Source organism: Gorilla gorilla, chromosome 9 (assembly GCF_029281585.2).
Source record: "Gorilla gorilla gorilla isolate KB3781 chromosome 9, NHGRI_mGorGor1-v2.1_pri, whole genome shotgun sequence".
NCBI lineage: Eukaryota > Metazoa > Chordata > Mammalia > Primates > Hominidae > Gorilla > Gorilla gorilla.
In genome coordinates, this window is record NC_073233.2 from 96,914,554 (window position 1) to 96,928,032 (window position 13,479).

The 13,479-nt window shown below is 35.4% G+C and overlaps 1 protein-coding gene across 4 annotated transcripts in view; it reads right to left on the bottom strand.

The window, feature by feature from the left end:
* Window positions 1–13,479, bottom strand: part of GRM5 (glutamate metabotropic receptor 5) — a 554,343-nt gene that overhangs the window by 532,447 nt on the left and 8,417 nt on the right. For all 4 annotated transcript variants that reach the window (XM_055356616.2, XM_055356614.2, XM_055356618.2 and 1 more), the window contains exon 2: window positions 3,275–4,135. In XM_055356616.2, the coding sequence (XP_055212591.1) occupies window positions 3,275–3,935 (661 nt within the window). In that variant the 5' untranslated portion in view covers window positions 3,936–4,135. The remainder of the gene's footprint in view (window positions 1–3,274; window positions 4,136–13,479) is intronic.

Here is a 13,479-nt window from a genome sequence, read left to right on the forward strand (position 1 = left end):
ATTGGTCAAAGTGTCAGAAGGCCAGTGCTACATGAAAGTAAAAGGGAATTATCAAGTCAAAAGCAAATGATGTGAATACAGAAGCGCCATTAGTAGAAGTCATCAATGCAATCTGTCACACTGCTAAATGGGCAAGCACCATCAATCCTGTGTCATCGTGGGCACATGTATCAAGGTTTGGAAAAGTACTAAGGCAAAGGACCCTTTACATTTCCTTAGTGCGGAGAGAGTTCTTACTCCATTAAAAGAAGTGATTTTACTTTTCTTCTGAGTCATTGCATATTCCTTTCCTCTGCCCAGTTGAAGAGCTAGTTTGATCTGCTCTTTAAAAAATTCTTTTTTTTCTTCTTCTTCTGTTTTATACTATGAATCTCTTTGCCTAGAAGATCCAGGCATAATTTCTGTGTAATGGAACAAGCCACAGTAAATACCCAGTCACACAGCCTACTAAAGCCATAAATCACAGGAAATAGCAAGTGTAAGAGATTAACATCGAAGCTGAAACCCAGTTTTCCTTGTACACTCCTCTGGAATTCTGTGATGACATACACTTTCTTGAAGGAACATCTTGTGGTACCCGTGACACAGTACAGTTAGGTTTAAGTATAAAACACATAAGCAATTAGGAGAAAAAACGTTTTTTGAAAATAGGACCACATCTTTTCACAGACCTTAATGGTTCATGTGAAAGTATTTGGAAATTTCCATACTCTTCAAGAAAGAGAATATTGATGGAACAAAGGAGAATAATTATAAGAATATGAAGATAAATTATCAAGTACTGGGATTAATTCTCCTAATGCTAGAGAAAATCACCTCAATCCAGTGAGAGAAAGAGACTGGATGATAACTGACACTATCATTTCATGGAAGATCCCACCAAGACTTTCTGAAAAACCAAGTGGGGGGTGGGGGGCAGGGAAAAAAAGCATGACCTTAGAGAGTTCCCACAGTACCCAACAAAGCTGTATCCTGTTTGACTCTCACTTTTCTGATCCTGGAGGTGAGTTTCACCTTATGAAAATTCCTACCATGCCATTCTTGTACTGATAAATCATAAGACTTAACACTACATAACCTCGTTATCCACATACTTGCTTGGGATCAAAGCAAGATAAATATTTCTTGACACAACCACATAAAGAGTAAGCAAAGGAGTATTTCTTCCAACCTTTGAATGTCCAATTCCAAGGTTTGTTCTCTCCTGAATCCTGGTGGTACAACCTAAATATTTTGCCTGAATTTGGCATTGCAATTTCTATTGTCTTTTGTTTGCCCACAAATAGAATGTTTTCATGTAATTGTTATATTTCAGTAGGTAAATTATGTATTTAATATAGAGCTTAAAGTGTATGTATATAAAAATTATGCATAAAATATTCCACCTCATTTCTTAACTTAGATTTCTTCTCAGAAGCAGCAACTCTTAGTAGTTTTGCTCTTCTCTGAGAACAATTCTATGAAGATCCAATCAAATTGTTCGTATAAAAACCCCTTTTAGAAAAAATAAAATGTTATATATACAGAAATGCCCCTTGTTTTTTTCACCTAAGATGATCTTGGAAATTATAATCATTACCTAGTAGAATGTCTCATTTATTTTAATAGCTAAATGATAATGCATTGTTTGAATACATCATAACTTATTTTCTTAGGTTATTAGATTGTTATTGGGGTAAATTCAGGATAAAACAACAGTTTAAACTAGTAAAAGCCAAAGGTCATGACTAAGAGTTTCCCTTGGGGCACAATTGAATTAGCATTTGCCACACCGTGACCAAGCCCTGATCTTCTGAAGCTAGAAGGGAGTCCCTAATAAAATGCATGATTTATTTGATGTAAACCAAAACATACCTTTACAATTGGCCTTTTCAAACACATTTTTACTTTCTCACCTAGTCATATTTTCTTATGCTTTTCACTGAAAGCCATCCCTGCTAATTTTCACCAATTGTCAGTATTCTTCTTGTTAAATTTCAATTGTCAAATTCCATTTCCTTCTGTAAGATTCCCACCATGACCCCCATAACCACAGAGGAGGAGGTGATTTTTTTCTCCATCAATTTCCTTTAGAGTCAGATTTGTAACATTGTGTCATTTTGAATTATGATTATGTAAGTATTTGTGCATGCCTCATCTCCTTTGCCAGATTGCAATCCCACTGAAGTCTGTGATATAGAAAACAAAGGGCTATCATTCACAGGATGGTCAGAGAGCCTTGCATATGTATTTGTGCATAATATGTGTTGTGTAAATATATTCCTAACCTCTGAAGTGGGGTTAGTAACTTAATTCCACATTTTACAAGACCGAAATATTTGGACTATATTGATATGTTAATGCAGAATTTTAAGAATCTCAACAAATACAATAATTTGATGATTTATAAAAAGTATTTTGTATCTTCTTCAGTATTCTATAGTGTTTAATATACACATTTTGTTTTTCTAGAAGAAGAGCTGCATAACAAGCGAGTCTGCCCATTTGGGTCACAACCTCTGTAGGTCAAAACAAATTTTTTCCAAACAGCCATGGTCAAGAACTAATGATTTTTAAAACACCATAAAAAACAAAGGGCTACTTATTATTAACTATTATAAAACATCAGTCAGATTTTTCTTTCCTCACTATTCTTAGAGCACAAAGAAGCAATAAATTTTAAAGCAAACATGTTGAATTATTTAAAATTATACTTCTCAAATATGTTCTATACAGGGATAAAATTAATTTATTCTTATCTCCATTTTGGATTTGACCATGAATTCTTCTGAAAAAATAGCTGTAAGACTAAACTTTTTGGTAATTCTCTATAACAACACACCTAGGTTAGAACTGGCTACTACCTTCAGTCCTATGTGTATTTATGTGTACCTTGCTTTAACTATTAGAAACAATAGGCACCTAGAACAATCGTGAAATGACAAAAATGTGAGGTGTTCAATGAAGATATAGAGACTTAAAAACCTCTAGTAATGAATATAAAAAATCATTATAGCAGAAGTATAATATAGCATCAGTATAGCAGAAGTAAATAATGTAATTCACAATTAAAACAAAATTATATTTCACCAAATATTGGCCACATACACCCTTCTGTAGTTTAAGTCTATGTCTCTCTAGATATGTGCCATCCAGTCTGTTCTTATAGTACTGGTATAACTGGGACAATTCAAAATATCAAAAATAATTAGGAATAGTTTACTCTTCCCAAACCTGAAATTTTAACTGTTGAGTGCATAATAATATATACTCAATGTATGCAAAGGAAACTTACCTTCTGTGTGCACGGCTGATACATAGGTCCAGTTGTACCTCTTCACTATGTCCACCATGGCCCTCGCCTGCTGAGCATCTGAAGGCACAACCCTCATGAAATATTTGAACAGAGTCTTGTCACTCAGATCCATGCTGGTTGCTGAGTAAGCAATCTGAGGTATGTTGAAAAGCTGGAGCAAATTCTGGACCTGAATGGCTACAGAACTGGAGCCAGGCCCAATGACCCCTACTATGGGCTTCTTGGAGCGGAAGGAAGAGGAGGAGCCATCCACACAGCGTACCAAGCCTTCTTCCTCTTCTGAAGAAATGAGGGAATCTCTTATGAACTCAATGCTCTGCTCTAGGGCCACAGCCGAATGCCAGCAGGAGTCCCTTATCTCACAGCCCAGTGTGATGTTGGGCAAGAGTGTGGGGTCTGAATTGATCCTTTCCAGGGTATGCAGCATGGCCTCCACTCTCTGAATGCCATACTGTTCACGGACCGCCCCACACTTCCTCTCATGAACTTTGTCCACAGTAGGCTGGTGATGAACAGAAAAGAGAGCTCCAATAATGATGTCACCCGGCATGTGAGCCACCACCCTCCTCTCACTGGACTGTGCACTCCCACGGACATCTTCTTTCAAAAGTAAGACTGACAGGATCAACAGAAGGACCATTTTAGGAAAGGAGTTCAAGCTAATAAAGATAGCATGGTGGGGAAAATTCAGGAGGGTTCTGATAGCTACGAACAAGCGATGTCCTACGTTGAGTCGCAAATCAAGAAATTAGCCAGCAATTCAGATGTATTTTCTAAAGGACCATTGTGTCCCCATGTACCATTTAGTTAGATGATCCATGTGGTCATGATCTTCTAAACCTGAAAAAAAAAAATAACATGGGTCTTTAACAAACATAAAGGCAACTAGTTTGGGGAAGTTCTATAATCCATGTTAGCAGAGAAAACATTTTGATGATGCAGATAACAAAGAAAAAATAATTCAAAAACGTTTCTGACTTTCCTTTGTCTGCTTCCTTTGTGATTTGATGAAGCAGCTGATGTAGCTTCTTGACCCTGCCTTGCTTAGATTAATAGTCTTTTTTTGTTCACCTGCAATACACAAAACCAAATCTTGTGTGTGGCAGGCAGAACTGTATTGTAATCTCAGGCAGAGATGACAGAGCATCCTAGAAGCAAAACTACGTCATGAACAGAAAACTTCAAGAAGTATGCACCCCAGAATATTAAACATTGGTGATCTCTTGGTAATGAAAGTGTGGATAACTGTTGTTAAATTTTCATTAGGCTTTCTTTTCTTTTGAAATCTTTAGCCTTGAGCATGTAATTAATTAAGCAATTACAAAAATAAAATTATCTTTTCAAAAATATCCCACATATTCTCTCTCTAAATACAATGTCCAGCAAGTTGAATAATCTTCTCAGGAATAAATAAGTATTGTCTAATTAATGTCAAAGATATAACAAAAACAAATGAAGAAAGGTGGGTGTTTCATGTTAAATAAACTGTAGAAGAGAAAGGAAAAGGTTGGGAAATTATAGAGTACAACATCCCCCAAATAGGCTACAAGGAAGAGTCAAATTAGCACCAATTTTTAGAGAAAAGAATATTCACATTTCAATCCCTGTTCTTATATTAAGAAGTATTAGTAAACTGTTTAACCTCTTGGTCCCAGAATTTGCTCACCTGAAAAATGGGGATACTATGTGCTAGGCTATCCCTTATGGGAATCAATACAAGATATCAATGAAATAAACGCTTTACAAATTAAAAAGTGCTATATATATTCAAAACAACATCTTGTTGTTATTAAATTTTCAAGGGCATTCTGTGGCTAGGTCATGAAGACAGAAAATTCTCTGGCAACCTACTTGGTCCTCCAGAGAGTCTTCAAAGTAATTACACAGTCTTGCAATACAGTTCACAGTAATCAGTCCTCTAGCCCTGATCCAGAAAAAAATTCCACATCACTAAGGCTCAAAGGCTAAAAGGATGTATGTTTGGAACTATTCTGCCAGGTAGAAATTTAGTATAGCTATGAATGTCATCATCTATTTCAATTTAAATTCCTGGGAAGAAAGAAATTTTGTCCCAAATTTTCCATGGCAAATTCTAGCATAATTTATAAAAGAGAACTGACAAATTAGTGATTTGATCACTTAGGGGAATTGTGTAAGAGACTTATTTTGTTATCAACTCTGCCAGCCAAGGATCTCAAATTATTTTAAAGTGACTAACTTTCTAAGCACCAACTTTCAAAAACAGGTGATGTTTCTTCAGGAATGTATGTAAATATCACACTTTTACAAGAATACTAATGGTTTCAAAGGTCATCAAATCTACAAAAAGTTAAGTCCAGACACAAAATGAATGTAATTTGAATCATGTTTCTAATCACTCCTACCATCATTTTCACTATTTCCTTCTACTGTTTCCTATGGCAACAGAGAAAGTCTTCTTTGTACAGTGACAAAAGCTAAACTTTTTAATATTTCATCAAATAACCAGATGTTCCAGAATAACTAGACATTTGGGAATATATAGAAAAAAATAGTTTTGGTACAAAAGTTGGCATTGTAGATACAGAGGAAGAAATGAAGACTGTTAGATTTTTCATTGGCAAGTCATTTGAATATTACCAAACCTTTCTTTCACTTTCCTTAGACCCAAGCTTAAAATAATTATTCTCATGGTCATGTGAATTCTGCTGCAGACAAAAAGAAATATCTAAAGTTAAAGAAAGCACAATTTCTTATTAAATCAGAATGTTAGCGAGTGAACGAATAACAAAACACGACTCATTTTTTATGAAAGAACATCAAAGTGATATGAGAGACCTGGTGTCCTGTTAGGCTCGTGTGGCTGAAATATCAATCCCATGCATTTTATTCATTTAAGTTGTTTTATGAAACCCCTACATATTGAGATACAGTATACATATTAAAACACTAAGATATTGCCTTTTGAAGTTATGAGAAGTTTGTTACTTATTTAACAAAAAATTATTAACTATTCAGTGAAAGAGACTAGTGTAACAAAGAACTGTAATAATATACATTGGTAAGTATCATTATTATCTTTCATTGAGCACCTAACATGCCCCATCTATTCATTAACTCACTTAACAAATATTTATGGTATGTATATGCTATAATTCTGTCCTGGGAATTGAATATTCAAGAATGAGCAAAATATACAAGCTCCCTATACTTGTGGGCCTTACATATTTGTATTCTAAAGGGTAACTTTAGCTGAAACCTGGTGAATACAAAGAAAAATAAAGATCAAATGGTATTTCTGTGTTTAGGTCTTTGAGGAATCACCATGCTGACTTCCACAATGATTGAACTAATTTGTACTCCCACTGCAGAAATTCTATTCAACCCTGCAATCCCATTACTGGCTATATACCCAAAGGAATATAAATCATTCCATTATAAAGACACATGCACACATATGCTCATTGCAACATTACTCACAATAGCAAAAACATAAAATCAACTTAAATACCCATCAGTGATAGACTGGATAAAGAAAATGTGGTACATATACACCACAGAATACTATACAGCCATAAAAAATGAGATAATGTTTTCTGCATGGACATGGATGGAGCTGGAGGCCATGAACCTTAGCAAGTTAACACAGGGACAGAAAACCAAATACTGCAGGTTCTCACATGTAAATCAGAGGTGAATGATGAGAACACATGTATACATAGTGGGGAACAACATACTCTGGGGCCTACTGGAGGGTGGGAGGAGACAGAGGATCAGGAAAAATAACCGGCGGATACTTGACTTCATACATGGGTGATGAAATAATACGTACAACAAATCCCCATGACACCAGTTTATGTAACAAACCTGCACATGTGCCCCTGAATTTTTAATTTTAAAGACTTAAAATTAAAGTTAAAAAAAGAAAAGATAGTCCCAGCTACTCGGGAGGCTGAAGCAGGAGAATGGTGTGAACCCGAGAGGCAGAGCTTGCAGTGAGCGGAGATCGCGCCACTGCACTCCAGCCTGGGCGGCAGAGCGAGACTCCGTCTCAAAAAAAAAAAAAAAAAAAAAAAAAAAAAAAAAAAATTTTAATGTTGGCCAGGCGCGGTGGCTCACGCCTGTAATCCCAGCACTTTGGGAGGCCGAGGCGGGCAGTTCACTTGAGGTCAGGCTTTCAAGACCAGCCTGACCAACATGGTGAAACCCCGTCTCTACCAAAAATAGAAAAATTAGCTGGATGTGGTGGTGCACGCCTGTAATCCCAGCTACTCAGGAGGCTGAGGCAGGAGAATCGCTTGAACCTGGGAGGAGGAGGATTCAGTGAACCAAGATTGTGCCACTGCACTCCAGCCTGGGTGAAAGAGTGAGACTCCGTCTCAAGAAAAAATAATAATAATAATGTTAATTACAACAGGAAGCCATTGAGGAGATTTAAGTAAATGACTGGAACAATTCAATCTTAGAAAGGATTATTCTGGCTGCTCATTTTCCTGGATAATCAATTGAAGAAATCTTATAAAGAAACCTGTAATAATCTAGCAAGAAATGATGGTGACTTCTCTATGATTGGTGACAGTAGATATTGAGGAAAGTGGTCACAGTCAGATATATTTTCCAAGTTGCATCAACTGTATTTGCTGATAGACTAGATGTGAGTAGTAAGGTAGAGAGAGGAATCAGGGTCTACTCCTAGCTTCTAGTTTGACAGCCTAGTGCATTTTGACGGCATTAATACAGATAGGGTAGACTAGCACATAAACACGTGAGGGGCAGAAGAAAATTAATGATCTTCTTTTGAAAATGCAAAATTTGAGATGCCTTGGAGGTATCCATGTAAAGATGTCAAACAGGAAAGTGAATATGTAAGGTTGGACTCAGGGGAGAGTTTTGGTTTAGACATGCAAATTGAGGGTCATCAATATATAAAATATTTAGAATGCATGAAATCGCCTGGAGAGGAAGTATAAATATTGCAAAGGTACAGCTAAAAAATAAGCTCTGCTGAGGGGCCAGATTTGGGAAAAGCCAGCTATGAAAAGGAGTCAACCCAAAAAGTAAGAAGATAAAGTGAGAGTAAATGACGTCATAGAGGGCAAAAAAGAATGTTTTAGGTACTTTATTTTTAAAGACATATGCAAGACTTATATATTTCAGAGAAAAACGTATCCGATTCACATGGAAGATACTATATTCCATGTACATTCTATACACTGAAGATTTCTGACACAATGGCTATGTCTTTGAGTGTGTCTGTATGTGTGGCATATGTATACCAAGAATCCTTATAACAACCCTAAAATGTAGGTACAGGTTGAACAACCCCTACACAAAATGCTTAGGACCAAAATTCAGATTCAGAATCTTTCAGATTTTGGAATAGTTACATTACACTTACTTACTGCTTGAGCGTTCCAAATCCTAAAATGTGAAATTGGAAATATTCCAATAAGAATTTCCTTTGAGTGTCACATGGGTACTCAAACATGCTGCAATTTTGGAGCATTTCAGATTTTTAATTTTTGAATTTGAGATGTTTGAACTGTATTATTTTATTACCTTCATTTTACAAATGATGTAATGGGTTTTGATAAGTTAAAAACTAGCTGATCACTTAGAAAATAATGGAGCTAGAATTTATGTCTATACCTGTTGACTTTATAACACATTGTTTTAACTATTCCTTACTGCCTCACAGCCCCTTCCTACCAAAAAAATGAAAGATACTACCAATGTCCATGAAAACAAGAAGGGCCACCCAGACACAATTTGAACATCCAAGAGATATAGAATCTTACAGGAGTTGCCTTTCAAACTATACAGTAATGAGCATTCCAGGGAAAAGATGATTCAACTCATAGAGACACAGAAGGTACAGTGTGTAGGTTATCTAGTACAAGTGTATTTACATTGCCTGGATATCCACCCCAAATTATAGCTCATCAGATTATGAAGCCTAATCTGATGAGGCAGATATTAGCTATGAATTTAGATACCTGGAATATACTTTTAAAAAAATTATGACATAGAAATGCGAAAGAACTGTGCCATTACTCAGATTATTATAAGGTTAAATAGAAAGTCATCTTATGTGCAATCAAAATACAAGAAATTCATAGAGTATAAATTCCAAATAGACCTGAAAGGAATACATCAAATCTATCAGCATCACTCATGTGTTTTCTATAAATGTTTATTGAGTAGCACACCCTTCTATGCCCCAAGGATCCAGTTATGGACAAAATAGATACAAAGTCACATCATTATGGAGCCTATACTCGAAGAGGGTTTGCGAGACAAGAAACAAAATAAATACGTAAAATATTGTGTGCTACATGGTGCTGAGTGTTTAAAAGCAAAAACACAAAATGCAGTGAAGCAGTATAGAAAGTGCCAGAGATATAGGAAATTTTGAGTAATGTGGCCAAAGAAGCATAAACTGAAAAAATAACATTTGAGTAAATAGCTAAAAGAATTAAAGGAATGAGTCATGCAGATCTCTAGAAAAACAACATTCCAGGTAAAGGATAAAGCAAACACAAAGCCCCTAAGACAGACTTAATGTTTAGTGTGCTGAGGAGTAGCAAACAGGCTCATGTGACTGTAGAAAAGTTAAAATGCAGAGAAAGGAAGACATGGAGAACAAGAGGTAATGTGGTGATGTTGAGCCTGTTTGGACTTTAAACGACTTTGGCTTTAACATTTCATGAGAACGTTTTTCTGAGAGGATTCCAACAGAGGAGGAACACATTCTACCTAAAATTTTAACAAGAATAAGGCACGAAGGCAGAAAATGAAGAGCAATTAGGAAATTTGCACTAACTTAGGTGAGAGAGATGATAATGGTTGGATTGGAGATACGGTAAGTACAAGTGGTGAGAACTGCTGGGATTCTGAATATATTTTGAAGGTAGAGTGAACAAATTGGCTATTAGAGCTGACGTGGGATGTTGGAGAAAGAGAAAAATCAATGAGGACGCCAAGATTTTCAGCCCAAACACAAAAAGGATGGAGTCGCATTGGCTGTGGTGGAGAATGCGGCAGCAAAGATGTGGATGGAAACAACAAAACAACATAAGTTCAATTTTGATATATCAAGTTGCACATACTAGAAACTCAAGAAGAGATCATTGAATGAGCAGGCAGATGTAAGGGGCTGAATTCTGAAGAGAGGTCTGAACAGGAGATAAAATGTGGAAGGTGTGAGTATACAGAAATCCTTTTTGTAAGCCATGAAACTAGATTAAATCACCGAGGAAGTGGAAAGAGAAAAGAAACTAGTTCCAGAGGTTGTGCCCCAGGGAATTCCAAGGTTCAATGGTAAGGAATAATCAGCAAAGGAGACTGAACGATTTTTTGAATAGAACCTTCCTTTTGTGAAGTGAGGAGAGAGAAGCAGTAAAATGTGAAGTATTCATGTTGTATCATGCAGAAATAAAGGGACGGTATGCTTTGATTTTCTCAAGAAATATTATAGGTGGGCATGTATGCATAAAGACTGGAAACGTATACATTGAGATTAATAGAGTGTTCTCTGGGTAGTAAAAATATAGTACTTTTAATTTTATTTCTTGTCTTCATCTGTGTTTTCTAAATTTATAAATATAATAATACAACATATTTACTATTCATTAGTATTTTTAATTTGGAACTGAGGGATATGCTTTCTAAATTTCTGCAACTTTCTCCCTTGAGACCTTATCTCCTTCCATCCATTCCTCCTTGGAAGCCTATTAGTCAAGTTAGGCTCTTGTCCAAGTATACACTGTTTTATTCCAGTGGCTTTGCACATGCTGCTTCTGATCCCTGATATGCAGTTGTTCCAATGGTCTTCATGGCAGAGTTGTTAAGAGCATGGGCTTGGAGTCCAATGACCTGAATTGGAATCCTGGCACAGCCATTTATTGGCGGTGTATCCTTAGGCATTTAGCCTCTCTGAACCTCATGCCTTTATTGGCAATTGGAGTGACAGCAGTACCTACCCCAAAGAGTTTTAGTGAGTATTGAATAAGCTAATATTTAAAAATAGTCCCTTCCTAAATTATTACCATATCCCTCACCTGGCAGTGTTTGCTCTATCCTACAAGCTCACATGGCAATTTATTTATACTTTCTTATAGTATTCATTACCAAGCTAATATTGTAGGATGTTTAAGGAAAATAGCATCACAAAACTAGAGAGGGCCCTGGAGATGATTCCATTTAACTGAGATCCATGGAAAGCAAATGATTCATAGCAGACCTGGGACTTGAATTCAACAAAATGTCACTCAAAACACAATTTTAATCATAGTTTACAACTTGGTATCAGCTCTTATATAATTTTCTAAGCTTATAATATTTTATTTTTTATTTAAATAAAATTTTAATATGAAATCTCTCTCATAATATATTTTTATTTTCTTTGTATAATATAAATATCTTTCGTATCAGTTCATTTGGATGATGGGGACAATTATAACAACAATTAAAATATACAGAGGGCATATCATGTGTTGTTCACTTTGCTAAGTATCTCACATGAAATGACATTTAGTTGTCATACAAACTGTAAAATAAGTTATGTATGCACATTTTACAGAGAAAAGAACTGAGGCTCAGAGAGATACAGAGGCTTGGCCCAGATTCCCAAGCAAGTGGGTAGTAGCAGAGCCAAGAGTCACATTTAGAACATTTATTTAATTTTATCAGTTGCATGGCATTCAATTATATGTGTGTACCAATATTTAATTATTCCTTATTGTTAGATATTAAGGTTATTTATAGATTTGTCTTAATATCATAAACAATGTTGCATTTTGCTTGCTTTTGAAAGTATCTTTGTAGCACAATTATTTAAAGATGATATTTCTGGCATAAATGTTTCTCATAGTTTACAATTGATGAATGTAGAATATAAAAGATGATATCAACTTCACTCCAAGATCTGTCTCATTAACATCATCAATTCTGAGAACTATCCAATATTCTTTCTGTGAGGATCTACTCTCTCTTGCTTCTATATAAGTTCGTGAGTAAGGCCATTTCTCCTTGTGGTGAGATTTCTCCTGTGCAACCTCACCACAAGATTCATTCATTATTTTAACAAGTGTCTAGTAAAAGAAAAGATGAAGAAAAATACCACAATACTTTATTTTCAGTGTAAAGAGCCTTTTTTCATTCTTGATCTCACATCTACCTAAAAATAATACTTCTAGAAATGTCTAAGGACACCAATTTCTTATATTAGGAAACAAAGTCTCAAGTAAAATAAATTATTTTCTTTAGGTTATAGCTTTTAGATGGTGGGGATAATATGTCAGTAGAAATAAAGGGGCAGGTTTATCCTGTAGATAATGGGGAGGCATTAATTCTTGTAATGATAAAAAAGCTTTTAAAATGTTATGATCTACACTCTAATAATATGGTGACATTTAATTCACTAAAAAGTGGGTAAATGTATTAATAGTTTGATTATATAGTATATTAGTTCAAGTACCTATTTTCAGAAGTATGCTTTACTCAGTGTTATATTTGTGGGTCCTTAGCATAGTAAATTAATTACTAGCACATTATAGAAAACAATGGACATATTTTAAATACATACAAAAGTATTTCACATCAGGTAACCACACACTCTCATATTATATCCTAAATGATATGAAAAAGAGATATTGATGGATAAACTTTGCCATAAATTGCAATCTACACTATATAATCAGATTCACAGCTCACATTGTCCTTTATTTTCAACAATCTTCTAAAATACTGACCATCTTTCTGGCACAGATGTCTCTTATATAACTTAATCTCCACACAAGCAAATCACACAGCTCAGGACATAAACACTAAAATGATTTCTTCTGCCTGATCAGTGGCCCCATCACAAACAGTCAGGGGTGTCAATATTGCACATGCCATCAATGCATCTGATATATTTTTCTGAAAACAAGTGCATACCACAGATAAGAGACAGTCTGAGGTGCAATGATACAGAGAACCCTGTAGTCTGAGGAAAGCTCCATTGTCATTACTATCTCAATCACACATTTGTGACCTTGTAAACAAGAAAATGCAGCATCTCCACTGTTTAGCCCCACAAAGTATAGGCCATATTTTAACTGAAACCCCCTCAACAAAAAAAGGGCCATAAAACACTATTGTACAAAGATGAAATCTGTAATTTTATCCATTAATTAAAAAGTTCTGGCAGTTCAATAGAGCTC